This window comes from Cebus imitator, unplaced genomic scaffold, assembly GCF_001604975.1.
Source record: "Cebus imitator isolate Cc_AM_T3 unplaced genomic scaffold, Cebus_imitator-1.0 Scaffold72, whole genome shotgun sequence".
NCBI lineage: Eukaryota > Metazoa > Chordata > Mammalia > Primates > Cebidae > Cebus > Cebus imitator.
Window position 1 is genome coordinate 5513041 of NW_016107387.1, and position 27527 is coordinate 5540567.

The following is a 27527-nucleotide window of genomic DNA, read 5'->3' on the forward strand; positions in this document are numbered from 1 at the left end:
GAGATTGGGTCTTGCTCCATTGTCTAGGCTGGAATGCAGTAACTCAATGTTGGCTCAGAAACCTCCACCTCCCAGGTTCAATCAATTCTCTTGCCTCAGCCTCCTGAGAAGCTGGGATTACAGGCACCTGCCACCACACCCAGCTAATTTCACTATTTTGAGAAGAGGCACTATTTCACTTTGCTGGCCAGGCTGGTGTCCAACTCCTGACCTCAGGTGATCCGTCCCCCTTGGCCTCCCAAAGTGCTAGAATTACAGGTGTGAGCCGCTGCGTCTGGCCAATAGAGTAAAACTATTTATGAAAGGAAGGAAGTATCTTGGGTTTCGTTAGTAGAAATCAAATGACTGAAGTCAATGAACTCTAAGGAGATGCTCGACAGACACATAAGACTAACATCTTATTTTTAAACACAATCACGGCTGAGCCTAGAATGCAATTACTATTCCAGTAAATGGAACCGTGAAGCTATTGCTACAGGTTGCCTCCATTCTAGGACCCTTCCTCGTGTCACCAATACCATAAACCACATGCAAATGAGGCAAGTAGGGAGGAATTTGAGAAGGGTTTGTGCAATGCCCAAGAGTGAACTTACAATGGGATGAATTTAGGCTGTTAACAAGAGTCTGCACTGAGCCTGAGCTCTCAAAACATTCTTGGGATGGCCAGGCACAGTGGCTCATGCATGTGATCTCAGCACTTTGGGAGGCTGAGGGAGGATTGCTTGGGCCTGGGAGGTCAAGGCTGCATGATCCATGATCATACCACTGCACTCTACCCTGGGCAATAGAGAAAGACCCTGTCTCAAAAAAACAAACAAAAACATTATTGGGGACTGCAGGTCTGTTTTATCTACCTCCAAATGATGTAGTCACAGGGTGAACAGACCAAATATTGTTCCACCTCCCCTGTTTAGCGCCATTTCTGCTTGTAGAGAATCCCAAGCCTAGAATAAGGGAAAACTAATTCTTCTGTCGACTTGGTGAATCAGTCTGGGTGACTGGCTGTTGGTCCACCTGCCATTGATTGCTGCTTTAGTTGCCTTCCTGTCCCTGGCTGCATCCAATGAGGGTCCAACCAGCCCACTCAAAAGGAATAGGATGAAAAGTGAGCATCAAAAATGCAGGATTACTTTCCAGAATAAAGACCTTCTGTAAATCAATAAAAATGTGAAGCAACTTTTTTAAAATGGGCACGACACATGAACAGGAGACACATAGAAGAAGAAATGGCTCTATACACGACTCACTTCACCTATCAGACTGGCAAATTTTAAGAGATTGGTAATATACCATGTCGGTAAGTGTCTTAGTTTGGGCTACTCTCACAAATTCTAGACTGGAAAACTTCAACATTTCTCTCTCACAGTTCTGGACGCTGGGAAGCCCGACATCAAGGTGCCAGGAGAGGCAGTGTCTGCTGAGGGTCTGCTTGCTGGTTTGCAGATGGCTATCTTCCCATTGTTCCCTCACATGGCAGACAGCAAAGGGAGAGAAGGCAAGCTCTCTCTTTTCTTATAAGGGCACTACACCCATCATGAGGGCACCATCCTTAGGAGCTAATTACCTCCCAAAGGCTCTATATCCAAGTACCATTACATTGGAGATTAGGGTTGGATATGGTTTGTCTGTGTCCGCATTCTAATCTCAACTTGAATGGAATCTCTCAGAATTTCCTCATGTCATGGGAGAGACCCAGGCAGAAGTAATTGAACTGTGGGGGCCAGTTCTTTCCTTTGCTATTCTGATGATAGTGAATAAGCCCCTAGGAGGGCAGAAAGGGATGGTGGTGTGTGAGGATCAAGATCATGAAAACTCCCATGACAGGCACCAAACCAAGCAGCAGAAAGAACTTCCAGATAGGAGAAGATACTTGGGCTGGAGCAGAGGATGTCTTAGCAGCTACCACTATGGACCAACGTGGCCCTGGACCACCTGATTTCGAGGAGAATCAAGGATATGTCTCATATACCAGGGAGAACGGGTGATTTCAGAAACAGATGGCTTCCTCCTCAAGGGCTGGCATTGCACAGCCCCAAGACTGAGCTACAGCCTCAGAGAAAGGGAGGGGAACCCCAGATTGACTGTGCTAGCCTCTCTGGATAAACAGTGAAACATGCCCTTCCGAGGAGCTTAGAATGGTTCTAGGCGGTCTTATCTTCGCCCTGCTGGGCCTTTTTCTACGGGACTCCGGTGGAGAACCACCTCTTGTTTAGGGGTGGGGATTGTGTGGCTGTGTACTGCGTGGGCTGGGGGATGTCCTGCTTTCTCTGATGAGCCCACTGGGCTGGCTGGAAGCGACAGGTGTGTGTGACGATCCGCTCTAGAGGGGAGGCTCCGGCGGAGCGTGGGAAGGGAGCAGGGCTGAGGTGGGCAGCGCCACCCCCTACACGTCTCCTCTTCCTCCCAGGCCCGGAAGCAGGGCGCGGCGGACGGCCAGCAGGGGGCGCCAGACGACAGGCAATGCGGCGGGGCGGGCTTGCTGCGCTCTTGACACGCCCCGGCCCGAGCGCCCTAGCCCACCTCAGCCCACCGCACCCCACTCCGCTCCCCGTCCCAGACAGAGAGGAGCGGAGAGGGCGGCGCAAACAAGCAACAAAACAAACACACAAAAAACACCTGGCGCATATTCCCCGCGTGGCGTGGTTTCTAACCCGGGGCCTCCGCGCGACAAGCCCCCTGCCGCCGCTAAGTGCCTCCTTTCACTCTCTCCTCTTCACGGCCATCCAGCCAAGTCCTGGCCCCTCCCTCACCCTCACCCTCACCCACTCCTGAACCCCAGAGAGGCCCCGGGAGAAGGGCGCCCACACAAGGCCCCTCCTCCACCAGACGCCCCTTTTCAGCCACACTCACCCGAAGTTGCCTCCTGGCCCTAGGCTCCATCGCAACCAGCACCTAACCAGGCCTGACGCCTTCCCAGGGTTCCTCAGGGCAAAGAGCAGGCGCAGAGGGCACGACCCCAGCAAGGGGAGGACCAATGGGAGCAGGGGGCAGAGGGCAGCGCCTGAGCTCCACGTGTGGGCCACGCAACCAGGCAGCCTGTTGCTAGGTAACCGCATCTCCCCCCTCCACCCACTGCCCCAGCACATCGTCCTGAGCCGCCCATCCTGTCTCCAGCCACCTTCTGCAGAGTCTCAAACACTGTCATCAGTGGGACCCTGAAGGCCGACGGGAGAAGCAAGAGCTCAGCCACCACCCCTGAGCCACCTGCGGCTCTGCTACCCACCATTTCACTGTGAAGAGTCAGCTGCCTGGGCCAGGAGGTCACTGCCGCCATGAGTCTGGGCATCATGGAGGAGGAAGACCTGGCCGAGTACTTCAGGCTGCAGTATGGGGAGCGGCTGCTGCAGATGCTGCAGTGAGTGTCCGAGGCCTGGCCCCTCTGTGCCTGGGACCACCCACATCCACCCCATGCCTCAGCTTCCAACCTGTCTGTCCCCTCCTCTCCTGTAACCCAGTGCCCCAAATTACCTTGGCACTAGTCCACCCCATCATCTGGTCCCTACCCCTGTCACTCTCCTCCAGCTTATTCCCATATGGCCCTCTATAATTCTCAACACAACATCCCTTTCCCTCAGAAAGAGAGAGAGGCCCCTCCTTCCCCATAGGTACCTGTCTCCACCGGTTACTCCCAGCCCCAGACTAATCCGCCTCAGAACACACAGCCCTGTTGCATTCACATCTTGGACAGGAAGTTCCCCAATATTCAGGGAGAGTTGGAGTCGCCATCCATCCGGCTACTGGAGAAGAAAAAGGAGATGAAGATCATGCATCATGCTATGGTGCAGAAGAAGAAGGTGGGGACTCGGGGATGGAGGGCAGAGGTACAGGGAAGGAGCGGATGGGCTGGGGCTCTGGGAGATCCCGTGGACAGCTCTCCATTGTGTGGGTGAGGTGGCTAGAGCCAGGAGTCCTCTATGGCAGTCTAGTCTCTTCAGGGAGAACAGAAAGGATCTGGGTCTTGGGGGTACCAGTGTCCAGGGATCCTCTGCTCTGAGCCAGGCATGGGATGGAAAGTGGGAGGCTCCTCTGGACCCTCCTGGGCTTGAGGATGGAGCCTCTGGGGCAGGAGATGCTGGGGTTTTCCTTGGTACCCATGTCAGGGGCCCTCCTGACCCCTCTGCTCCCACACTCCCATCCCAAAGATGTTTCAGCTCAGAATGGAAAGCCTGAACCTGCGCTGGGAGGAACTGGGCGTTAAGGAAGCCCAGCTGAAGGCTCACATCCAGAAGTTTGAGCAGTTCATCCAGGTTTGAAGGGTCATGGGTGGCCACAGTGGCAGGGGGGATCCACATTTAGCAGTCGGGTCAACTGTCGCTCCTCCTCCTTGCTTCTGCTGACTCCTCGCCCTGAGTTAAAAGTATCCTTAGTGCTCCTATACTGTCTGGCACTTCCCTGGGCATCCTTTATGTCCCCCACCTGTCTCCAGTTGTAATTTCCCATTTACCTATCAGTCTCTGCCCCCTCTAGATGGCTGTTTCCTATTTCCTTTCCAGTACATAGGACATACAGTTTATCCAGTAAATGAATGCATGGATGGATGGATGGATGGATGGATGAATGAATGTGCTACAGTCAGGACTCAGCACTTGGGGAATACAGTGATGAATGAGACAGAGTTTTAGTCCCTCCGTCCACCCCACCCCTCCATCCTTGTCCTTGCACTGAAGGTCCAGGCAGGGAATAGTTGAAGGACCAGGCACCAGAGTCCATTCCAAGATGCCCCTCTCACTTCACTCCTTAGTGGAGCAATGTAATTGTCTGAAAATCCAGATTTATCCAGACCCACTCCAGTTAGCACTTACACAGCTCTGAAAGGCCTGATCCAGCTCTGGGAGCTGGTAATGATTGCTGTCTGCTACAAAGGAGCCCCGCTCTTAAGCATCTTCCTTCCTGCTCTCTGCCTAAGCCATGTGGGACAGGAAGTCCATGGACTGGGCACATTCTCCAGAGGTCCAGTTCTTCTTAGCAGCCAGAGAAGCACGTATGGAGTAGTTGGGGCAGGAGGAGATTTGGGTGTGAGCATTCTCCAAATGGTACTCAAAGGGTCAGCAGCTTCAGTTCCCGGAGAATTTGCTACAAATACACACCCCCGGGGCTTTCCTTGTTGCTTTCAGCAGATCTGAGGTTGGGCCCAGGCTTCTGTATTCATTCATTCATTCATTCATTCATTCATTTATATTTTATTTTTTATTTTTGGAGACAGTCTTGCTCTGTCACCCAGGCTGGAGTACAGTGGCACGATCTCAGCTCACTGCAACCTCTGCCTCCCGGGTCCAAGCCATTCTCCTGCCTCAGCCTCCCAAGTAGCAGGAACTACAGGCGAGTGCCACCACACTTGGCTAATTTTTGTGTTTTTTTGGTAGAGACGGGGTTTCACCATGTTGGCTGGGACAGTCTCCGTGTCTTGATCTCTTGATCTACCTGCCTCGGCCTCCCAAAGTGCTGGGTATTACAGGCATGAGCCACCACACCTGGCCTCTATATTTTTTAAAAAGCTCCGTAGGCAGTTCTGATGAGCAGGTGGATTTGAAAGCCACTGGTTTAGACCCCCTCAGCCCTCTCCTGGGCTTACGGGGCAGCACACAGATCCTCCATGCACCTTCCTCAGTGGCCTCCAAGTGCCACACTCCATAAGTCTGTCCATGTGGAATCACAGGAGCCGATGATGCAAGACAGGAGTCACACAGGGCGAGGGGTGGGCTTGCCCCTAATCTTAGGGGAGGGCTTGGCAGAAAGAAGAGGCAGGATTGGATCGAATGCAGTAGCTGAGCCTCCTTCTGTCTTCCCGCATTGAACTGCCTGTACCATCTCCTCCCTAAGTGGGATGCAAGTCTGAGCTCCTAGGTGCATGCTCTCCCAGTGGCCTTATCCCCAGGCCCTACAGCACCAGGTGCATCTCCTAGCTCATCTTCCTGTAGCTCCAGCCCTGTTACCCCAGCCTGTGAAAGGGAGAGGGGCTCCTGCCTCCCATCTCCACAGCTGGGAAAATGGAGGCACTGAGCAGCGAATCAGGAGAAAATTCGTGCCTCCCAGCTCTGATCCAGGAGTGGTCCTTCTGCTCCACAGAAAATGGCCACTGGGAAGAACAGAAACAACAGAAGCTTTGTGAGAAGGCTTCCTGCTACCACTTCCAGACTTTCTCAATCTTCTCAGGGGGTTGAGTTCCCTCCAGGCTCTTGAGCCCGATGCAATGCTGGTCTCCCCTAGTCCACTCTGAAGTCCAGAGCCCAAGTCCCACAGGAAAGAACCATTTCCTGTCTGCCCTCCCCTGGCCCCCAGGGCCACCTCTTGACCTTGTATGAAACCTCTGTCCCACAGTCCCCTGAGCCCCACCTCAGTCCACAGAAGTCTCCTCAAGCCGCTTCAAATACCCCTGAGCCTTTTCCTTCACCCCATTTCTGTCCCATGGGTGACCCAGTAGTCTCTGCCTGTTCCCAGGATGCTTTGAGCACATGGAGGGGTCTGAGGGCACCACCAGCCCCAGGATGGCCTGGGCCCCGGGAGGACTGGGCGAGGCTTCCTGACCAGTGCTGCTTCCCCCGGACCCAGGAGAATGACCAGAAACGGATCCGAGCCATGAAGAAAGTCAACAAGGAGCGAGAACTCAGGTGTCAGCACCTGCGGGAGCTGACCAGGGGCAAGCAGGAGATGGTGGCGCTGCGGCTGGAGCACCAGCGGCTGAGCGCCAAGCTGCAGGACTACTCCATCTTCAACAAGTACCTAGAGAAAGTGGTGGAGAACTCCGAGGTGAGTCCAAGGAGCCCAGCGGGGTCGGCCCTGGCACCTGCCTCAGCCCCACCTCCTCTTTCCTGGGGCCTGGGGCCATAGGGTAGAGCTCAGGCTCAGCTGGCTTCAGACTGTGGACTTTCTGAGCCCCAGGGGCTCTGCAGAGAGGGACACCCTGCTCTAAGGAGATGCAACTGGTCCTGGGGGGGGCAGTCGGGGGCAGCTAAAAGAAGCCTCTGGTGAGGCTGGATGAGTTTCCCAAGGGGTGGGGTCCAGCGGTGTGTCTTGAGTCACAACTGTGTATATGTCTTGCATGAGTTGCATGCTTATGTCTACATGTGTATCCTTGGCTGTGTCTGTCTAAAGGGTGTGTGTGTGTGTGTGTGTGTGTGTGTGTGTGTGTCTGCAGGTGGCCTCTCTATCCCTGCGTCCCCTCCTCTCAGTGTCTTCTGTTTACTGGAGAATAAATTGGGAAGGGGCAGGGAGAGGAGCTGGAAAAACACCCAGCCTCCTGGTGTTGAAACACCATACGAACTGGGGTGTTTCAGATGTCCTGGGCCTGGGAGTTGGTGCTTCACATGGGTAACTTCATTCAGTTCTCTGGTCAGCCCCAAGGGGAACCCAAGCTGATCATCCTTTTACAGAGAAGGAAATGGAAGCTCCGAGAGGTTAAGTCACCTGCCGAGTGTCTCACAGCTCATCAGTCTCATAGCTCATTTGCTTTTAGCCACTCCTCCGTGGGCCCCACGGTGTAATTGACCAGGGTTCTTCCTGCCATCCCTGTGGCCCAAGCCCAGGGAACTTCTCAGTTCCAGCATGCCTCTTGCAGTGTAACACTGCTGATGCCCCCCCAAGAAACCAGAAACCACGCCCCTCCCCCCCCCCGCCCTGAACTCTGTGGCTCCTCCTTCTCAGGCTCCTGGCTGGGGTGGAGAAGGGCCTCTTCCCAGATCCTTCTTACATGGTGAGTCCAGGTGCTCTGTCCCAGATCCTCCACTTTTCTCCCTGATCAATGACCAGGGCCTTCCATGAATGCCACCCATGTCACACTATCTCCTCCCCCATGTGACCAACAGCCAGAAGAGCCCCCCACCGGGCAGATAGAGGCACCCCCTCCAGGCACTTGGATCCATGTCCTGTTAGAGGAGGGGCGACAGGATGCCCAGCTGTTTAAAGTTCCTGCAATTCCCATATCAAACCACTCACCTAGTTTACTCATGCATGAGTCCCACATCTGCGTTATTTCCTCCACTCAAAGCTGCTATGTGCTATAAGGTCAGTGGTTCATTTCATGGTTAGGGTTTGTGGGGAAGGGGGCGGGAAGTAAGGAGGGACTACCATATTAAAACAGCCAATAATTGCAAGACGTGGCCAGGTATGTGGTGGCTCACACCTGTAATCCCAGCACTTTAGGACGCCAAGGTGGGTGGATCACGAGGTCAGGAGTTCAAGACCAGCCTGGGCAACATGGTGAAATCCCATCTCTACTAAAAATACAAAAATTTGCCAGGCATGGTGGCAGGCACCTGTAATCCCAGCTACTCAGGAGGCTGAGGCAGGAGAATTTCTTGAACCCGGGAGGCAGAGGTTGCAGTGAGCTGAGGTCATGCTATTGCTCTCCAGCCTGGGGGACGAGGGAAACTCCATCTCAAAACAAACAAAATATTGTAAGATGTGTCTTGAGTTCAGAGTTGCTAAAATATGTATCTTAGGATTGAGGAAATTGGCCTGTGTCTCGCTCCTAAGTTTGAGACCCCCACATCTAACTCTTCCCCATGCACACTCATCTCATCTACTTCCTGCCACCCCCAGGCCAACCCTGCTGCTGGTTTGTCCTGTGCTGGTGAATGGCAGGACCACCCACCCACAGCTCTGCCAGAACCTGGGCCTCCTTGGCTCCTCCCTCTTGCTCAGTGCCACAGCTATCAATCAGCAGATCTGGTCTGTTCTGCCTTGGAAGTATTTCTGGAATCCAGTCCCGGCCCCTTCCCCATCCAGGCCACCAGTGGTACCTCATCTGGAGTTCAACTCGGCGTCATTCCTGGCCAGCCTGTTTGACATTCCTCCCACCCCGCTCTTTCTTTCTTTTCTTCTTTGTTTATTTTGTTCAAAATACTTTAAGCATACTGGAAAGTATAGAGACACACATAATAGCAACCAAGTACTCATCATACAGCTTTGCTAAATCTTCATCTTTTCCCCATCTGCCCCCAGTTCTGCTGTCTTAAACACTACTGACAATTGAAATCCAATAAATGAAATCCTTTGTGTCCTTCCAAATCTCATGCTTCTTCACCTCTCCTCAGACACCAAGAGTACCCTGCTTTTAAAAATCCTCATCTCATGCTTGTTTTTATTATTGTATAACATTTAACGTTTTGTAACTTTTTATATGAAAAATTTTAAACATATACAGAAGTAAAGACAACAGTGTATTGAACATCTGCTGCTCAATATTTGATTCCAGAAATTATCAATTCATAGTCACATCCCCCGTACTAGCCCACCTCTGCCATTTTGAAGCAAATGGTATATTTTCAACCATATGTGTCTCTCTGCAGTATGTATCTCTAAGAGATGAGAATTCTTTTTAACATAACTGTAACACCATTGTCACACCTACTATAAAATTGATAGTAATTCCTTAACACCAAATATCAGTATCATTTCTCGAACAAAATGGGGCAAGCGTGGTGGCTCATGCCTGTAATCCCAGTGCTTTGGGAGGCCATGGTGGGAGGATCACTTGAGCTCAGGAGTTCAAGACCAGCCTGAACAAAAAAGTGAGACCCTCCCCCCGACTCGACAAAAAAATTTAAAAATAAAAAGTAGTCGGCCATAGTGGCACACATATGTGGTCCCAAGTATGTGGGAGGCTGAGGCAGGAGGACTGCTTGAGCTCAGGAGGTCAGGTCTGCAGTCAGCCATATTTGTACCACAGTGCTCCAGCCTGGACAATACAGTGAGATCCTGTCTTTTAAGACAAATTATTGCACAGATGCTTTTTGTATAGTTGGTTTGTTCCAATTGTGGTCCACTAAGGTCCTCACACTGCCCTTAGTTGGTACGCTTCTTAAGCCCGACACAAAAGCGGTTACATCGCATGATTCCACTCATGTGTTTAAAAACAGGTAAAATTAATCTTTAGTGATAGAAGTCAGGATATTGGTTTCCTCAATGGTGGGGGGAAGATACTCACTAGCAACCCTTCTTCGTTTATTTGCCTGAACACTACCATTAAAGAAAAGGACTTCATAAGAGAGAACCTTCCCATTTGATGATTGTGTGGGTCTTACAGAGAAAGTTTGTCAAATGCTTTATTTACAGTTTTCAGAATAATGAATTGGTTCTCTAGCACTCACCTGTAATGCTTCTAGTATCATTGTGAACTTATAGGTTTTTAACATATTTGGTATGTTTTAATCCTTTGCACTTATTCTTACTAATGTTCAAATCGTCTCATCTTTGGACGCTGGAGGCTCTTTGATTTGACACCTGAATCGTTTTGGCATCAGCATTAAGTTTTAGAGGTGTGTTCCTAGTAGCTTGGATGTAGTCTGTTTATTTGAACTGTGGTACGCTGTTGCACTGTGTGCCAGATGAACTTTCAGAAATGTAGATGTGAATTGTCTCTCTGCTTTTTTGTTTTTGAGATGGAGTCTCACTCTGTCACCCAGGCTGGTGTGCAGTGGCACAATCTCGGCTCACTGCAACCTCCACCTCCTGGGTTCAAGTAATTCTCTGCCTCAGCCTCCCGAGTAGCTGGGATACAGGTGCCCACCACCATGCCTGGATAATTTTTGTATTTTGAGTAGAGACAGGATTTTACCATCTTGGCCAGGCTGGTCTTGAACTCCTGATCCCGTGATTCACCCACCTCAGCCTCCCAAAATGCTGGGATTACAGGCAGAAGCCACTATGCCCAGCCCTCTCTGCTTCTTAAAATCCTTCAATGGATAAAGTCCACACTCCTTCCCAAGGTTTACTGAACTCTTGCTTGCCTGCTTTCTCTTTCTTTCTTCTTTTTTCTTTCTTTTTCTTCCTTTCTTTCTTGCCTTCTCTTTCTTTTTTTCTTCTTCTCCTTCTTCTTCCTTCCCTCTTTCTTCCTTCTTCTTTTCTTCTTGTCAATCTCTTCCTCCCCATCTTGAACTCAGGCTACCCTGAACGTCGTGAACATGCGACCCCCTATTCTGTTTATCTTTGTCCAGGCTGTCTCCTCCACCTGTCGCACTGCCTCACCTCCCCACACTCATTTTGCTGGCTGTCATCTATTCATACCTCCTGTCTCATTTCAGCCACCCTTTCTCCCAATAAACCTTTTCGGGCTGTTTCTACCTCCTCCAGTGCTGAGTTGGGTGGCCCTTCCCCAAAGAGGCATATTTGGGGAAAGGCCAGCAGGGCAGTTCCCAGGACACCCATCCGTCCCTGGCGATGTCATGAGATGGAGAAGGTGCTCAGGAAGTTTCCCCTGAGTGGCTGAAAGGCATGCTTTGATAAGCCCCTAGAAAGGCAACTTGGCATCACAGAACTGGTGCTCATGCTCTGCCTTCTAAAGAGAGTTAGTTTCAGGGCCTCTCTTCCACTGAGCGGGACCTGAGGATTAGGGCCAAAGTGGCGTGGTTCTGGACCATGCTGGAGGAGGTGAGCTGAGTCTGGCAGGCCACCTGCCCCACCAGCACCCTCTCTAGCCCCCGCTTCTCCCTCAGCAAATGAATAAATACCAGAGATCACCAACTGGAAGCCTCACCCAGATTCCTGTCCAGCCCTGTCCCCAGTCAAAGATAGGGCTTATCTTACTGTTGTAACTGTTTACTTGTCTGTCTGTCCTCCCTCCATGCCACCCCTCAGGCTGTAAGCTTCCTAAGAGCAGAGTCTGGATTTCCCATCTTTTGCTATTTCCCTAGCATTTAGCATAGCTTCTGACTTATAAGTGGTTCTTGGTACAACCTCATTGAATAGGAAATTCTTGCCTTAGGAGACATATCAAAATGCCCTCCACCAGCAATTATCAACCCTGGCTGTGCCTGGAACCACCTGGGGATCTTTTGCAAAATTCAGGTGTCAGAGACCACAGAAGACTTGTTTATTCATCTGAATCTCTGGGGGTAGAGACTGGCAGGTATCCTTTTTAAAGCCCCCGCAGGTGATTCTAACATGCAGTTAAAATTGGAAATCCCTGGCCCAGTTGTACATCCCCCCAGCCCAACAAATGGACCATGGCCGATACAAACCCAGGAGAGGCAGGCAGCAGGAACTCCAATGTTCCTCACAGCCTCTGGCCATGCCCCTGGCCAAGGGCCTGTCTCCCCAGATGTCCAGGCATCCAGGCTGGGGGTTGGCAGGACTGGGTGGCTCCATCAGGCCCCTGAGGCTGGCTGTGCATTGACCTGAGCCCCTGTCCACAGTTCGAGGAGATCCATGAGGTGATCGCGCGCTACAAGACGCTGATGAGCATGCACCACGACCTCATGCAGTCTGCACAGGAGGGGCAGGAGAAGATTGAGCATGCCAAGGCCCGGCTGGCACACTACATGGAAGAGAAGGATGATGAAATCCTGCAGCAAAACAATGAGCTGGCAAGGCTGCAGATGCGCTTTGACCGTGCCCGCAGCAACGTCATCATCTGGGTGAGGGGGCCCGGGGCAGGCACTGGGTGAGTGAGAGCTCTGAGTACACACACACACACACACACACACACACACACCCCACATTCTGTGCTCATGCCCCATCCTTATCCCCTCCCCAGGAATCTCGCTGGGCACACATCCAGAACACTGCTGCCAAGAAGACCCTCCTGCTTGGCACCATTAAGATGGCCACACTGAACCTCTTCCAGATCGTGAGCAAGCAGCTGAAGGAGGCAACTGAGGTGGCGCTGGAGGACACGCACAAGCAACTGGACATGGTAGGATGATGGGGACAGGCACTGGGGCCATTGGGTCTGCTGGGCCGAAGAGGTTGCCAATTGGTTGGGTGGAAGGATGAACCCAACAGAGCAGCAGAGGAGGGGCTCTCAAATTTTCACAATATCAGGATCACCTGGGAGGAGGAGGAGTCTTACTGGGCCCCACACCCAGAGTCTCTGACTCAGTGGATCTGAGATGAGAATTTACATTTTCAGCAAGTTCCCAAGTGACGCTGCTGGTTCAGGCTCCATACTTTGAGAATCATTGCATTAGCACTAAACCCTTTTTGGCCCCAGTATACAAAGCAGTAGCAGGGACCTATATTGAATCCATTAGTTGTGCAAAACAGCCTTATTAAATTCTAGTGAGATACTGTGGCTTGCTGAAGGCCTGAGCCTGAGATCCACCGTTTGTTAAAAAGAGAAATTGGAGGCCGGGCCTGGTGACACACGCCTGTAATCCCAGAATTCTGGAAGGCCGAGGCGGGCAGATCACCCGAGGTTGGGAGTTTGAGACCAGCCTGGCCAACATGGTGAAACGCTATCTCTACTAAAAATACAAAAATTAGACATGCGTGGTGGTGTGCACCTGAATCCTAGCTACTTGGGAGCCTGAGACAGGAGAATTGTTTGAACCTGGGAGGTAGAGGTTGCAGTGAATCGAGATCATGCCACTGCACTCCAGTCTGGGTGACAGAATAAGACTCCATCTCAAGAAAAAAAAAAAAAGAAGGAAATTAACTGGACATGATGGCACACACTCCTATAATCCCAGCTACTCGGGAGGCTGAGGCAGAAGAATCACTTGAACCCAAAAGCAGAGGCTACAGTGAACCGAGAAAAAAAAAATTGAGAGGCACTTTCCCTACTTTGAAAAAATAAAAAGGGTAAACTCATGAAATATACACAGCAATGCAAAAGGATTTCCCTAAAACAAATAATCAAGCCTACCACTTAAAGCATGTTTGAACAGAATTATGTTACAGCCCAAAGGAGGGGATTTGTAAGAAAGTTTGTTCTGAAAGTAGCAATTCTCAGCACTTTGTCTTTACACTCCTAGAGTTTACTGAGGACTCCCAGAGAGCTTTCCTTTCTAGGGGTTGTATCTATTGGTAATTACCATAATAGAAATTAAAGGAGAAAATTTAAAAATATTTAATTCATTTATTTTAAATAATAATAAAAATATGTCAATAGAAACAGCATTTTTATGAAAAAAGTTTCAAAAGTGTTTTGTGAGAAGAATGGCATTGTTTGACACACTTGCAAATCCCTTTAATGTCTGGTTTAACAGAGGACAGGCAGGTGCTCATGTCCGCTTCTGCATTCATTCTGTTGTGACAGCATATGTCACGGAAACTCCACTCTGGAAATGCCACTGTAGACTCATGAGAGAATAAGAGCAAAAAAGGCAAATAACATTTTAGTATTATTATTAAAAGAGTTTTGGCCTCAAAACCCCTGTCTCCCAGAATAGGGTGTCAGAGACTCCCAGAAATCCTCAGGCCCAGCTGTGCAAGATGGTTCATACCTATAATCCCAGCACTTTGGGAGGCTGAGGCAGATGGATCACCTGAGGTCAGGAGTTTGAGATCAGCCTGGCCAACATGGTGAAACCCAGTCTCTACTAAAAATACAAAAATTAGCCAGACCCGTGGTGGCGGGCACCTGTAATCCCAGCTACTGGGGAGGCTAAGGCAGGAGAATCTCTTGAACCCGGGAGGTAGAGGCTGTGGTGAGCCGAGATCGAGCCACTGCACTCCAGTCTGGGTGACAGAGCGAGACTTCGTCTCAAAAAAAAGATACTCAGTCCCCCTCTCCTTGGCCTCCCAGAGGTCCTCAGGCCCCTGCCCTTAGCTGTTGTGAAGAAAGATGCAGCCGGAGGGTGGGGCGCCATAGTTCACGCCTGTAATCCCAGCACTTTGGGAGACCAAGGTGGCTGGATCACCTGAGGTCAGGAGATCGAGACCAGGCTGGCCAACATGATAAAACCCCGTCTCAACTAAAAATACAAAAATTAGCCAGGCATGGTGGCAAGTGCCTGTAATCCCAGCTACTTAGGTAGCTTAGGCAGGAGAATCATTTGAATCCAGGAGGCGATGTTGAAGTGAGCTGAGATCGCGCCATTGCACTCCGGCCTGGGCAACAAGAGCAAAACTCTGTCTCAAGATTCAGTGGGAGATGCCACCCTCCAGCCCCTCGCTCCCACAAGCTCATCCCCTGCTGAGACCATAGCTTCTAGTCCATCCACTCCAAATTTTGAGTTTCTGAATCCCTCTCAACTTGGATTCACCTCTACAGGAGAACTTCATATTGCCCAAAAGTTATTTGAAAATATCTCACTTCATTCCCATAGGAGATGAAGCTACTCATAGAAATACACATGACCAAGTAACCTGAAGATTTAAAATTAATTCAACCTGGGAAAGTACAAGTTGAAATCAGAGGTCAAGGATGGAGAGAAGTACAGACTGCCCTTGGTTCTCACCAAGGGACAGTTACCAAGTCCCTCAGACAGGGACAGTTAATTGGCTCTGAGCTTCCTGGCAATCCAAATGAAAAGCCACCTGTAGTTCTTATACTAGAATAAGAAAAGATAAGGTTTCCTCTTCCTGGCAGTTAGCTCTCACGGAAATTTCCCAATGAGCCTTCATTGACATCCTATGATGTTCTCAACAGCATCCCTGCAACCAGTGCAGGCAGGGGCTTCGTAAGGCAGCTGCTTATACAGAACTAGGAGCGTGGTGCACAGGACAGCTTAGGAAAAGTGATTCTGCAGAAGGCCAGGGCAATTTGAATTCCATAGAGTGTGTCATGGAAGGTTTGGCATTATCCCTGAAGAAAAGCCAAACTATCTGAACAAGCACTTTCCAAACTGAATCCTGAGATATTGTTTCCTAGGGGGGAGTAAAGGGACTCCACAGACTAACACATTTAGAAAACTAAATTAAACGAAGACAAGATTTAAAAAAACAAACAGGACTTAGAGTCTTTGCTGTGCCCTGAGATGCTCCCAGCAGACAGCGTTTCTAAAACTGACTTGAGGCATGTGACCATTTATTATGAGAACATAGCTCAAGAAATGCTGACCTGTCTTCTAGGGAAAGCTGTCATCTTGGGAAAGCTGCTTTAATTCATTGACTCTTTGTTTTCTCATTTGCAAAATGGGAATGATATTGGTAATAGTAACAGTATCAGCAGCTGACAGTTGTCGAGACCTTTGGACAGTCTGCGTAGTTCCATCTCGAGATAGCCTTGAAAAACAGAAGTTTTAGAACTGAATTTTTTTTTTTTTATTAACTTTTATTTTAGGTTCAGGAGTACATGAGCAGGTTTGTTATACAGCTAAACTCATGTCACAAGGGTTTGTTGTACAGATTATTTCATCAACCAAGTACTAAGCCTAGTATCCAATAGTTATTTTTTCTGGTCCTCTCCCTCCTCCCACTCTCCACCCTCAAGCAGGCTCCAGTGTCTATTGTTCCCCTCTTTGTACCCACCGGTTCTCATTGTTTAGCTCCCACTAATAAATGAGAACACGCAGTGTTTTGTTTTCTGTTCCTGTGTTAGTATGCGAAGGATAATGACCTCCAGCTCCATCCATGTTCCCACAATGGACATGATCTCATTCTTTTTTATGGCTGCATAGTATTCCATGGTGTATAAGTACATTTTCTTTATCCAGTCTACCATTGATGGGCATTTAGGTTTTTTCTATCTCTTTGCTATTGTGAATAGTGTTTCAGTAAACATCCCGTGTATGTGTGTTTATGGTAGAACGATGTATATTCCTTTGGGTATATCCCCAGTAACAAGATTGCTGGGTTGAACGGTAGTTCTACTTTTAACTTTTTGAGGAATCGCCACACTGCTTTCCACAATGGTTGAACTAATTTACACTTCCACCAACAGTGTGTGAATGTTCCCTTTTCTCCACAACCTCAGCAGGATCTGTAATTTTTTGACTTTTTAATAGTAGGCATTTTGAGTGGCGTAAGATGGTATCTCATTGTGGTTTTGTTTGCATTAGAACTGATGTCTTAGAGGCTGTCTGGACCAATCTGTTCTCCCTCTCTCCTTATTAAAGATGAAGAAACTGAGACCCAGAAAGATGCAGTGATTTCCCCAGAACTGTAATGGAGGTGCAGCTAGGTCATCTGACTTCTGGAGTAGCACCCTTTTCTGTGTTATGCTGACTGTGTGTTCTTTAAAACAGAAGCCAGGGCCAGGCACGGTGGCTCATGCCTGTAATCCCAGCACTTTGGGAGGCTGAGGTGGGTGGATCACGAGGTCAGGAGTTTGAGACCAGCCTGACCAACATGGTGAAACCCTGTCTCTACTAAAAATACAAAAATTAGCTGGGTGTGGTGGCACACACCTGTAATCCCAGCTACTCAGCAGGCTGAAGCAGAAGAATCGCTTGAACTGGGAGGTGGAGGTTGCAGTGAGCCAAGATCACACCACACTGCACTCCAGCCTGGGCAACAGAGCAAGACTCCGTCTCAAAAAGATAAAAAAAAAGGAAAAACAAAACAAAAGAAAACAGAAGCCAGTGAACAGAATTTACATTTCTTTTCATGACTCAAGGTTAACAGAGTGAGACTCCATCTCAAAAAAAAAAAAAGGAAAAAAACAAAACAGAAGCCAGTGAACAGAATTTACATCTCTTTTCATGACTCAAGGTTATCACGATGAGCATCAGCTCTGGGTTTCGAGTGCACAACCACCTTGAGGGTGGTGAAGTTGTGGAGGGCGGTCTACCCATGCTGACGGGACTCTGCCTGCCAAATCCTTTTCATCCACTAGCCTGCTTATGACCCTTTCTTTCTTCTCCCTCCTGTTTGATTCTCAGCCTGGACTTCACACATCACCAGGCCTGCCTCTAGGAGTTCCCAGCTCGATCCTTGTTTGTTGCTTCTAATTGGCTTCACCTGACACTCAATTTCACCTCAAAACATTGTCAAGTGAAAGAAAGCGGCTTCCTCAAGAAGTGTGGTGCCTCATGCCTGTAATCCCAGCATTGTCGGAGGACGAGGCAGGTGGATCACTTGAGGTCAGGAGTTCAAGACCAGCCTGGCCAACATGGTGAAACCCATCTCTACTAAAAATACAAAAATTAGCCAGGCAAGCTGGTGGCACCTGTAATCCCAGCTACTCTGGAGGCTGAGACATGAGAATCGCTTGAACGCAGGTAGCAGAGGTTGCAGTGAGCCTAGATTGCGCCACTGCACTCCACCCTTGGTGACAGAGCAAGACTCTCATATCCAAAAAAAAAGTCAGTCACAGAAAAGCGATGCACTCTTTGCAAGTGAATGCCTGGGATGCTCCGTCTTGGGAGGAGGGATGCCTCTGGGGGACGGAGTTAACACTGGGCTCCTTGCCTTTTTAGATCCAGCAGTTTATCCAAGACCTGTCGGACATCTGGGCAGAGGTGAAAAAGAAGGAACAACAGCAAGTCCGAGTCTAAGGCAGCAGCCTGGTTCCAGAACGTCCTGAGACAGAGACTGTGAGAGGATAAGCCAGGAACTGCAGTCCAGTCAGTTCAGCGGGGACCAACGCCCCTGTGCCTTCCTGCTGGAGAGCACCTGGCTGTTTTCCCCTTGGGCCTCACTCAATCCCTGAAAACAGTCAATGTTATAAGAAGTGTGTTCTCAAGTTCTGTCTCTCCCTTTGGTACTTTATTCATGGGGAAGAGTGTCAGCGAAGGGGGACCCTTCACAAGCTCTCGCTCTCGAAGCTGGTCGCCTAGGCTGCCTGGGAGCTAGAAACCGCATCTTAGGTCTGGTGTCCTCTCAGCTTTGGGCGCACACACAGTCAGTGTTCAGGTGGGCAACAAACCAGAACATCAGTACAGGGGACCCTTCCTGTATCCACCACTTCAAATGTTTATTTTTATTTTATTTTGTTTTATGTATGTATGTATGTATGTATGTATGTATTTCGAGACAGAGTTTCGCTCTTGTTGCCCAGGCTGGAGTGCAATGGTGCGATCTTGGCCCACCACAACCTCTGCCTCCCGGGTTCAAGCAATTCTCCTGCCTCAGCCTCCCAGGTAGCTACGACTACAGGCACACACCACCACGCGCAGCTAATTTTGTATTTTTTTAGTAGATACGGGGTTTCTCCATGTTGGTCAGGCTGGTCTCGAGCTCTCCCAATCTCAGGTGATCCACCCACCTCGGCCCCCCATGGTGCTGGGATTAACAGGCATGAGCCACGATGCCCAGCTTTTTTTTTTTTTTTTTTAGAGATGGAGTTTTGCTCTTGTTGCCCTGGCTGGATTGCAATGCCGTGTGAAATATCAGCTGACTGCAACCTCCACTTTCTGAGTTCAAGAGATTCTCCTGCCTCAGCCTCCTGAATAGCTGGGATTATAGGCGCCCACCACCATGTTCAGGTAATTTTGTATTTTTAGTAGAGATGGGGTTTCACCATGTTAGTCAGGCTGATCTCAAACTCCTAACCTCAGGTGATCCACCTGCCTCAGCTTCCCAAAGTGCTGGGATTACAGGCGCGAGGTGTTTCTAATTTGGGTGCAAAGACCCACTAAAAACTTTGAAGGCAGCTTCCCAGTTCAGAGCTGCAAAAGTGCTGAGTTGAGAACTCTTCCCTGGCTTCATGAGCAAGCTCTGCTCCCCTACCCCACTGTGTGCCCTAAAACATGCAATCAAGGCTGGGCACTGTGGCTCACACCTGTAATACCAGCACTTTGGAAGGCCGAGGTGGGCAGATCACAAGGTCAAGAGCTTGAGACCATCCTGGCCAACATGGTGAAACCCCGTCTCTACTAAAAATACAAAAATTAGCCAGGCATGATGGTGCGTGCCTGTAGTCCCAGGTACTTGGGAGGCTGAGACAGGAGAATGGCTTAAACCGGCGAGGTGGAGGTTGTAGTGAGCAGAGATCACGCCATTGCACTCCAGCCTGCTACAGAGCAAGCCTCAAAAAAAAAAAAAAAATACAATCTAGTGTCAGCAATGCTAAGGAAGGAAGAGCTGGCAGGCCACCAGTAACTAGGGAGGGACCACTAATATGCCAATTGACAGGCTGAAGGCTTAGGCGCATCTTAGCAGCCTGGGATGATGGATTAAAACCAGTCAAACTCAACTTAATCGAGGTCATTGTAAAGTCTCAAACTTAGGTTCAAAACCTCAATTGCACATTTTTCAATCAATAGCAAAAGCTAAGTCAGAGAGCCATAGGGAAGTAGCATTTATTCTACAGGGACTTCATTTGTATCTGCCTCTTGAAAACCCGGTGAGGCATCATTATCCTGACTCACAGAGCAGGATGCTTGCCTGGGAATACTGGACAGGGCCAGGATTCACCCTTGGGTCCACTATTCCTGAGCCTGGCCTCTCCCTTCCGACCAGTGTGCCTCCCAGAAAGCAGGGGCCCTGTGCTTTCATCCCCAAAGCAGGCTGAGGAGCAGATGCAAGCAAGGCTCCGTGTCTCATCCCTGGCCCTGTGATCCTGCAGGGTCCTCAGACTGCGAAGATTCCTGTTGCCTCAGGGAAGGCACTGCTGCAGCTGCCCTGCCAGGATCGCTGTGTGGGCTGCAGTAACCCCTCACCCTCACATACCATGCCTTACAGCAGTGGTTCTCAGGTGTGGTCCCCAGATCCGTAGCGTCAGCATCACCTGGCAGCTTTACCAATTAAATTCTCAGGCCCCACTCCAGACCTGAGAACCAGAAACTCCAGAAGTGGGACCAGCACTCTGGATTTTAACAAGCCCTCCATGCAATTCTGACGTGTCCTCAAGTTGAAGAACCACTACCCTACAGTGACCAAATGCTTTCAAGTGTCTGGGCTCCATTCATTTCTGACCTCATGAGGCAATACATGTCTACCTGGGTCAGCATTTAGCCAGAGAAGTAGATAGATAGATAGATGGATCGATAGATAGGTAAATAGTGAATAGAAGATAGATAAATAAATATACAATAGATAGTAGATAGATGATAGATGGATAGATACATAGATACACAGAAAGATACATAGACACATAGATAGATGGTAGAGAGAGACCCTTCTGATACATGTGAAGGGCTTTATTTCGGGGATTTGACCTTAGGCAGTCGTGGGCACTGGGTAAGCCGTGTCTATAAAGCGGCTGTCTTCCCATCTGATGCTGGGGCTTGAGGTTTGCAGGGGAGATGGTTGGGAAATAAGCATAGAGGTAAAGTGGGGGAGATCAAGGGCAAGTCAGAATCCGTAAGCACAGGCTGGAGAGCCGAGGACAGACAGACTGAAACCAATGTCAGTTCTTGTTGCTTCTGAAGTTGCTGGTGTGGGCATCCTGCCAAAGCCAAGATCCTTCATCCTGGAACTGAACACATATGCCTGGCTCAGGGGCTGGAGACTGAAGGGGGCTCCAGAGGAGGGTGGCAGGTGCAGGCCTGGCCACCACCTCACATCAGCACCACAAGTCAGCAGGGCCGCAACAGCGTGTGTGAGCTACAGAGAGGACTGCTGTTCCCACCCGCCCCCAAGCCCCACACCATGGGAAGCTCTCGGTGACCCACGATAACAAGACACACCCAAGAAAAGGAACTCTAAGAATGCGATTCAGCCTAGGCAAGCTGACTCATCCCAAAGTCTCCAGGCTACCATCATCTCCACTTCACAGGTGAGGAAACCGTGGCTTAGCCGCCTCCAGAAGAGAGGCACAAATGCTGGGAGGCTGCAGTCCCACCGGCTAGCCCTGGCCAAACAGACATCTCTAGGGGATGAAGGGCAGAGGTCACCTCACAAACCCAGGATGGGCGAGTGCCAGGGTGGTGCTTGGAGGGGGATGGAGAGGTCAGGGCCCTCCAGAAACAGTGGTGGGTGAAGGATATGCTGCTGAAATAACTTCTGGCAGTTCCCCCAACTCCCCAATATACACAGTTCCCCCCACACTCACATCTTCTGCTGTCTCCATAAGGTGGTGTTTGAGAAGCTCAGCCTGCTAGGCCTGAACACACTTCCTCCTGGAGTCTGTGAGGCCCCTCAGCCCCAAACCCCGGCACCACCCAGGGCCTTGTGCCAGAAGCCTGAGGCCCTCACTCTGCCCTCCTCCTCTGCACTCCCTACTCGGCTTCACTGCCCTGGGGCACCAAGTTTCCTGCTTGACTGAAACAGGGACTCCTGAGGGTCACACTCAGAATTCCTGTGATCTCACATAAGCTCATCCTAACTTATGCTGACACGGCATGTGTATGCTCTAAGTGTGCATAACTCACCTGATACTGCATATGTATAACCAGCATCTGCATGTTATACATGTATATAACTCACTCTGATATTGCTGCATTTTTCAGACTTAAAAAGGGGCCCAGTCCCGGGGCAGAAGAAATTCTGTAGGTGTAGGCAGATTTCTTGAGTACAAGAGAAGCCAAAAATCCACAACCTTACTCAAGCTCACAGAAACAGGGAGAACAAATCCAAAAGGCACAGGGATGCCGGGCGCGGTGGCTCAAGCCTGTAATCCCAGCACTTTGGGAGGCCGAGGCGGGTGGATCACGAGGTCAAGAGATCGAGACCATCCTGGTCAACATGGTGAAACCCCGTCTCTACTAAAAGTACAAAACATTAGCTGGGCATGGTGGTGCGTGCCTATAATCCCAGCTACTCAGGAGGCTGAGGCAGGAGAATTGCCTGAACCCAGGAGGCGGAGATTGCGGTGAGCCGAGATCGTGCCATTGCACTCCAGCCTGGGTAACATGAGTGAAACTCCGTCTCAAAAAAAAAAAAAAAAAAGGCACAGGGATTCTCAGGCACCAGAGTGATGGGGGCTTCCCAACGTGAGGGTCACGGCAGCCACAGACAGGCCCTCGATCCTTCCCTATCCCACCCCAGCTCCTTCTCAGGCCTTCAGCATGGCTCCCTGGAGCCCTGTAGCCACATAAAGAAGCCAAGACTGGCCGGGCGCGGTGGCTCATGCCTGTAATCCCAGCACTTTGGGAGGCCGAGGCAGGTGGATCACAAGGTCAAGAGATGGAGACCATCCTGGCCAACATGGTGAAAACCCATCTCTACTAAAAATACAAAATATATATATATATATATTAGCTAGGCATGGTGGTGCATGCCTGTAGTCCCAGCTACTCGGGAAGCTGAGGCAGGAGAATCACTTGAACCTGGGGGGCGGAGGTTGTGGTGAGCCGAGATTTCGCCACTGCACTCCAGCCTGACAACAGAGCAAGACTCCATTTCAAAAAAAACCAAAAAGCCAAGACTACCCAGTCAAAAGGGATCCCAACTCTCAGATCCACAAGATCATGCTCTAAGAACAAGGAGATGAAGTTAAGGGTTTGACTGGAGTTTTTCCCAGCAAGAAAAGACACTAATTCAGCAAACCACCATGGCACGTGTATACCTATTAACAAACCTGCACATTCTGCACACGTACCCCAGAATTTAAAAAAGAAAAGACACTAACTCATGAGAGCAGAAATAACTGATTGTTTCCAGAAATGAATGGTTCTCATCAGCAAAGGCAGGAAATAGGGCTCTGGGTGTTTTATGGATAAAGGGAGGGAAAAGGAGGGAAGCCTTTCAGGAGCTCCTTCTCAGGGTAGAGTACTCGGTTCCTCTCTGAACCTGGTTCTCCTCTAAATCTGTGAGTTCTTCCTGATGAGTGGGAGTAGGGGAAGGACAGACAAGGGGGTTGGAGGGGCTTGGGGGACTAAGAGCTGAGCCTACAAACAGGCAGGTGTTACACGCCCTGCCATACACACAACCTCCGAACTGCTGCTGAGGATGGGGTTAGAAGCAAGCTTTGAGCCCTCTTCCAGGTGATCTCAGTCTCCCTGGAGTAGCTGAAGAGCCTCTACTTCTGTGGGATCAGCTACTAGTCCTTGGGATCAGCCCCCTTCCTCACATGATTTCACCCTCAAAGCCCTTTCCCCAGCTTCCAGGCCAGGGTCCCACATATTATGGACGAGCCTTTTGGTCAGCTAGAAGGGCTCTAGAACCTTCTTCTCCTTTCAAGCCATCTGAGGTTTGATCACTTGGGCATCTGAGTGAGCTTCTTTGCTCCTGAACTTTCAGTCTCAGTGATGTTTACTGGATGCCTTCCATGTGCATAGGAGGGTGCTGAGGCCAAGTGGAGTCCCATGAGACCCCTGTCTCAGGCCAGTCTTCTTCTCTTGGGAGATCAGAGCTGCTGAGAGCTGTGACACCAGCCGAGTGGAGCTTCCTCACGGGCAGTGGTCTGATGTTCCCCTTAGTTTTCACTTTTGAAACTCCGGGGAGAGGCTTCCAGTTTAGATCATTGAGTGCAGAATGATAAGAGCCAGGCTCAGAGGCAACTGGAGTGTAATGTCACCCTCAGGGTGTAGAGGGGGGACAAATAACCATTTTAGAAATTTTATGAGGAAAAGAGCTGGCTCTAGAAACATCCAACACAAAGACAGCTGCACAGTGATGCAAGACTGACGGTGTTAGTTTTCTAGTCTGTGTAACAAAGTACTGCAAACTTGGGATCCTAAACCAACACCCACGTGTTATCTCACGGTAGCAGCTCAGAGTCCACATGGGCTGGCCTGGCTCCTGCTCAGGGTGTCACGGTTGGGCTTTCATCTAGAGGCTTGGGGGAGGAATCCACTTCCAAGCTCCTTCAGGTTGCTGACATAATCCAATTCCTGAAGCTATAGGGCTAAGGTCCTCATTTCCTTGCTGGCTGTCAGCCAGGGGCCCCTCTGCTCTAAAAAGCCAACTGCATTCCTCATCGCACTGCCTCTTCCATCTCAAAGCCAGCAACAGCACATGGAATCCCTGTCAGGCTTTCAATGACTCTCCTCCAATACTTGCTAGAGACATTCTCTGCTTTTAGAGGGCTCCTGTGATTAAATTAGACTCACCTAGATAATCTCCTCCTTTTAGGGCCGGGCACACTGGCTCACACCTGTAATCCCAGCACTTTGGGAGGCTGAGGCAGACAGATCACAAGGTCAGGAGTTCGAGACCAGCCTGGCCAATATGGTGAAACCCCTTCTCTACTAAAAATACAAAATTAGCTGGGTGTGGTGGCACATGCCTGTAATCCCAGATACTCGGGAGGTTGAGGCAGGAGAATTGCTTGAACACAGGAAGCGGAGGCTGCAGTGAGCCGAGATCATACCACTGCACTCCAGCCTGGGTAACAGAGCAAGACCCTTTCTCGAAAAAAAAAAAAGTTAAGTTTCAGATGTGCACCTGAACTAACATTTACTAGTGATAGTTTTATCAAGACAGATTTCTACTGGGATTATAGAGCTCTAGGGAGTCAATAAATGGGCTTCAGTCTGGGAATCACCTAATTTTTTTATGAAATGTTTATATACACGCATGCATGGATTTTTCATGCCTGAGGCAGATGAGGATGGACGTGGGGCAAGAGAAAGTCTACAGCTTTCAGCCAGTTCTCCCAGAAATCTTAACCCAACAAGAATAGGAACTACTGCTTTTTAAAATAATTAACAGCTTTATTGATATGTAACTTGCATACTGTATAATCCATTCATTCAGAGTGTGCGATCCAATGCTTTTTGGCATATCTGCAGAGTTGTTCAACTCTCAACACATTTTTAGAACATTTTCATCACCCCTCAAAAGCTCCATTAATAGACCCATTAATCTCATTTCCTCCCAACCCCCAGCCCTGTTAATCTACTTTCTAGGGATTTGCCTATTCTAGATATTTCACATCAATGGAATCATATAATCTATGATCTTCTGTGTTTGGCTTAGCATGTTTTCACTTAGCTTAATGTTTTCAAGGTTCATACATGATACATATAACATGTATCAGTACATTATTTATTTTTAGGGCTGAATACTATTTCATCGTATGGATACATAGTAGTATATTTTGTTGACCCAATAATCAGTCAGTGGACATTTGTGTGGTTTCTGCTTTCTGCCTATGATGAATGAGGCTGCTATGAACATAGCTTTTCATTTCTCTTGTATAAATACCTAGTAGTATTTATTGGTTCTATGGTAATTCTATGTTTAACCTTTTGAGGAACTGCCAACTATTTAGATTTTGAGATACTTTAGGAGCATTTGCATTTCAGGGATTAATGGCAAAGTGGTACTAAGGAAGATCATGCTGGCAAGAAATAGAAGGAAAATCAAAACTTGAAGCAATTATTGAGAACAGTTCAAGACTGATAAATACGGCTAGGCACAGTGGCTCACATGTATAATCCTGGCATTTTGGGAGGCTGAGGCAGGAGAATCACTTGAGCCCAGGAGATCAGCCTAGACAACAGAAGGAGATCCCATCTCCACAAAAATTTAAAAAAAAAAAAGGTAGCAGGTATGGTGGTGTGTGCCTGTAGTCCAGCTACTTAGGAGGCTGAGGCAGGAAGATCGCTTGAGCATAAGCAGTTGAGGTTGCATGAGCTGTGATCCCACAACTGCACTCCAGCCTGGGTGACAGAGATACTGTCTCAAAAATAAATAAATGGGCCAGGCGCGATGGCTCACACCTGTAATCCCAGCACTTTGAGAGGCCGAGGTGGGCAGATCACCTGAGGTCAGGAGTTTGAGACCAGCCTAGCTAACACGGTGAAACCCTCATCTCTACTAAAAATACAAACATTAGCCAGGTGTGGTAGTGGGTGCTTGTAACCCCAGCTACTTGGGAGGCTGAGGCAGGAGAATCGCTTGAACCTGGAAGGCAGAGGTTGCAGTGAGCCGAGATCACACCACTGCACTCCAGCTTGGATGACAGCAAGATTCTGTCTCAAAACAAAATAAATAAATAAATAAATAAATAAATGATTGATGAATACAATCCCTAATTATGGCTGCCAGTCTTCAAGGGAGAAGAGCCCCAACCGTGCCTTAGACACCAGGCAGCCATCTCAGCCCAAACCATAACTCACTGTTTGAGGTGACAGTTTGCCTCACAACCCCCACATGCACCATCCCCTCTCCCACCTCAGGCCCCCATCCTCCACCCTCACACCTGGACCCCAGAATCCTCTGGTAATCAACAAATAATGTGCCTCTTATATGCAAGCACCAAGCAAAGCAGAGGGGACAAAGTCGTAAACAACTGATCTGGGTCCTGCCTCCTGGAGCTTTTGGTCTCTTGGGAAAGAGAGACATTCCACCCATAGATATAAATAGCTAAATCATTAAATAATTATCACTGCACTGGCTGTTAAGTAGCGCCGGTGCTAGGGGATCCTATGAGGGGAGGAGATGGGTAACCAGCCAGGTCTTTTTGAGGCAGCAAGGTAAGGTTTAGCAAGAGACTTGAAGAATGAATACATGTTATTTCTGTTTTGTTTTGTTTTCACCAGACAATGGTGAGGAGGAGAAAGAAAGACTGTGGGGTGTCCTAACACAAAATGGGAAGAGACTGGGTCTGGAAGGCGTGGGCCAAAGGTCAGGGTAGCTGGAACAGAGAGGGCGAGGGTGAGAACAGAGGTAGGCAGGGGCTAGATTATGTGAGACCTTTTAGGGAGGCCTTTTCCAGGATTTTGGCTTTTATTCTAAGGAAACTGGAAAGCACCAAGGGATTTTTCTTTTTTTTTGACAGGGTCTCACTCTTGTCACCCAGGCTGGAGTGCAGTGTGGCAGGATCATGGCTCAGTGCAGCCTCAACTTCCCGGGCTCAGGTGATCCTCCCACCCTAGCCTCCTTATTAGCTGAGATTACAGACACACACTCCACACCCAGCTAATTTTTTGTGTTTGTTTAGTACAGAAAGAGTTTCGCCAAGTTGGCCAGGGTGGTCTCGAACTCCTGGCCTCAAGTGATTCCACCTCGCACCAAGGCCCACCTCAGCCTCCATAAATGCTGGGACTATAGGCAGGAGCTACTGCACCTGGCAGCACTGAGATTTTACTAAAGGAAAAAAAAAAGAAAGAAAGAATAACAGACCAAAGATTGAGCTCTGGGTAGGAGTTTGT

The 27527-nt window shown here is 49.3% G+C and overlaps 1 protein-coding gene and 1 long non-coding RNA gene across 2 annotated transcripts in view; one reads left to right on the top strand and one right to left on the bottom strand.

Moving 5' to 3' along the window:
* The window catches only part of LOC108306514, a 95806-nt gene extending 92875 nt beyond the window's left edge, over positions 1 to 2931 (bottom strand). The window contains exon 1 of the long non-coding RNA XR_001826175.2: positions 2851 to 2931. This is a non-coding gene — a long non-coding RNA (uncharacterized LOC108306514). The remainder of the gene's footprint in view (positions 1 to 2850) is intronic.
* A 70-nt stretch (positions 2932 to 3001) lies between these two features.
* CCDC42 (coiled-coil domain containing 42) lies at positions 3002 to 18290 on the top strand. Its single transcript, XM_017531466.2, has 7 exons — positions 3002 to 3355; positions 3689 to 3794; positions 4143 to 4247; positions 6550 to 6747; positions 12132 to 12353; positions 12473 to 12631; positions 18021 to 18290. Exons 1-7 carry the CDS (start codon positions 3273 to 3275, stop codon positions 18096 to 18098), a joined length of 951 nt encoding a protein of 316 aa, XP_017386955.1. The 5' UTR covers positions 3002 to 3272; the 3' UTR covers positions 18099 to 18290.
* The last annotated feature ends 9237 nt before the right edge of the window (positions 18291 to 27527 follow it).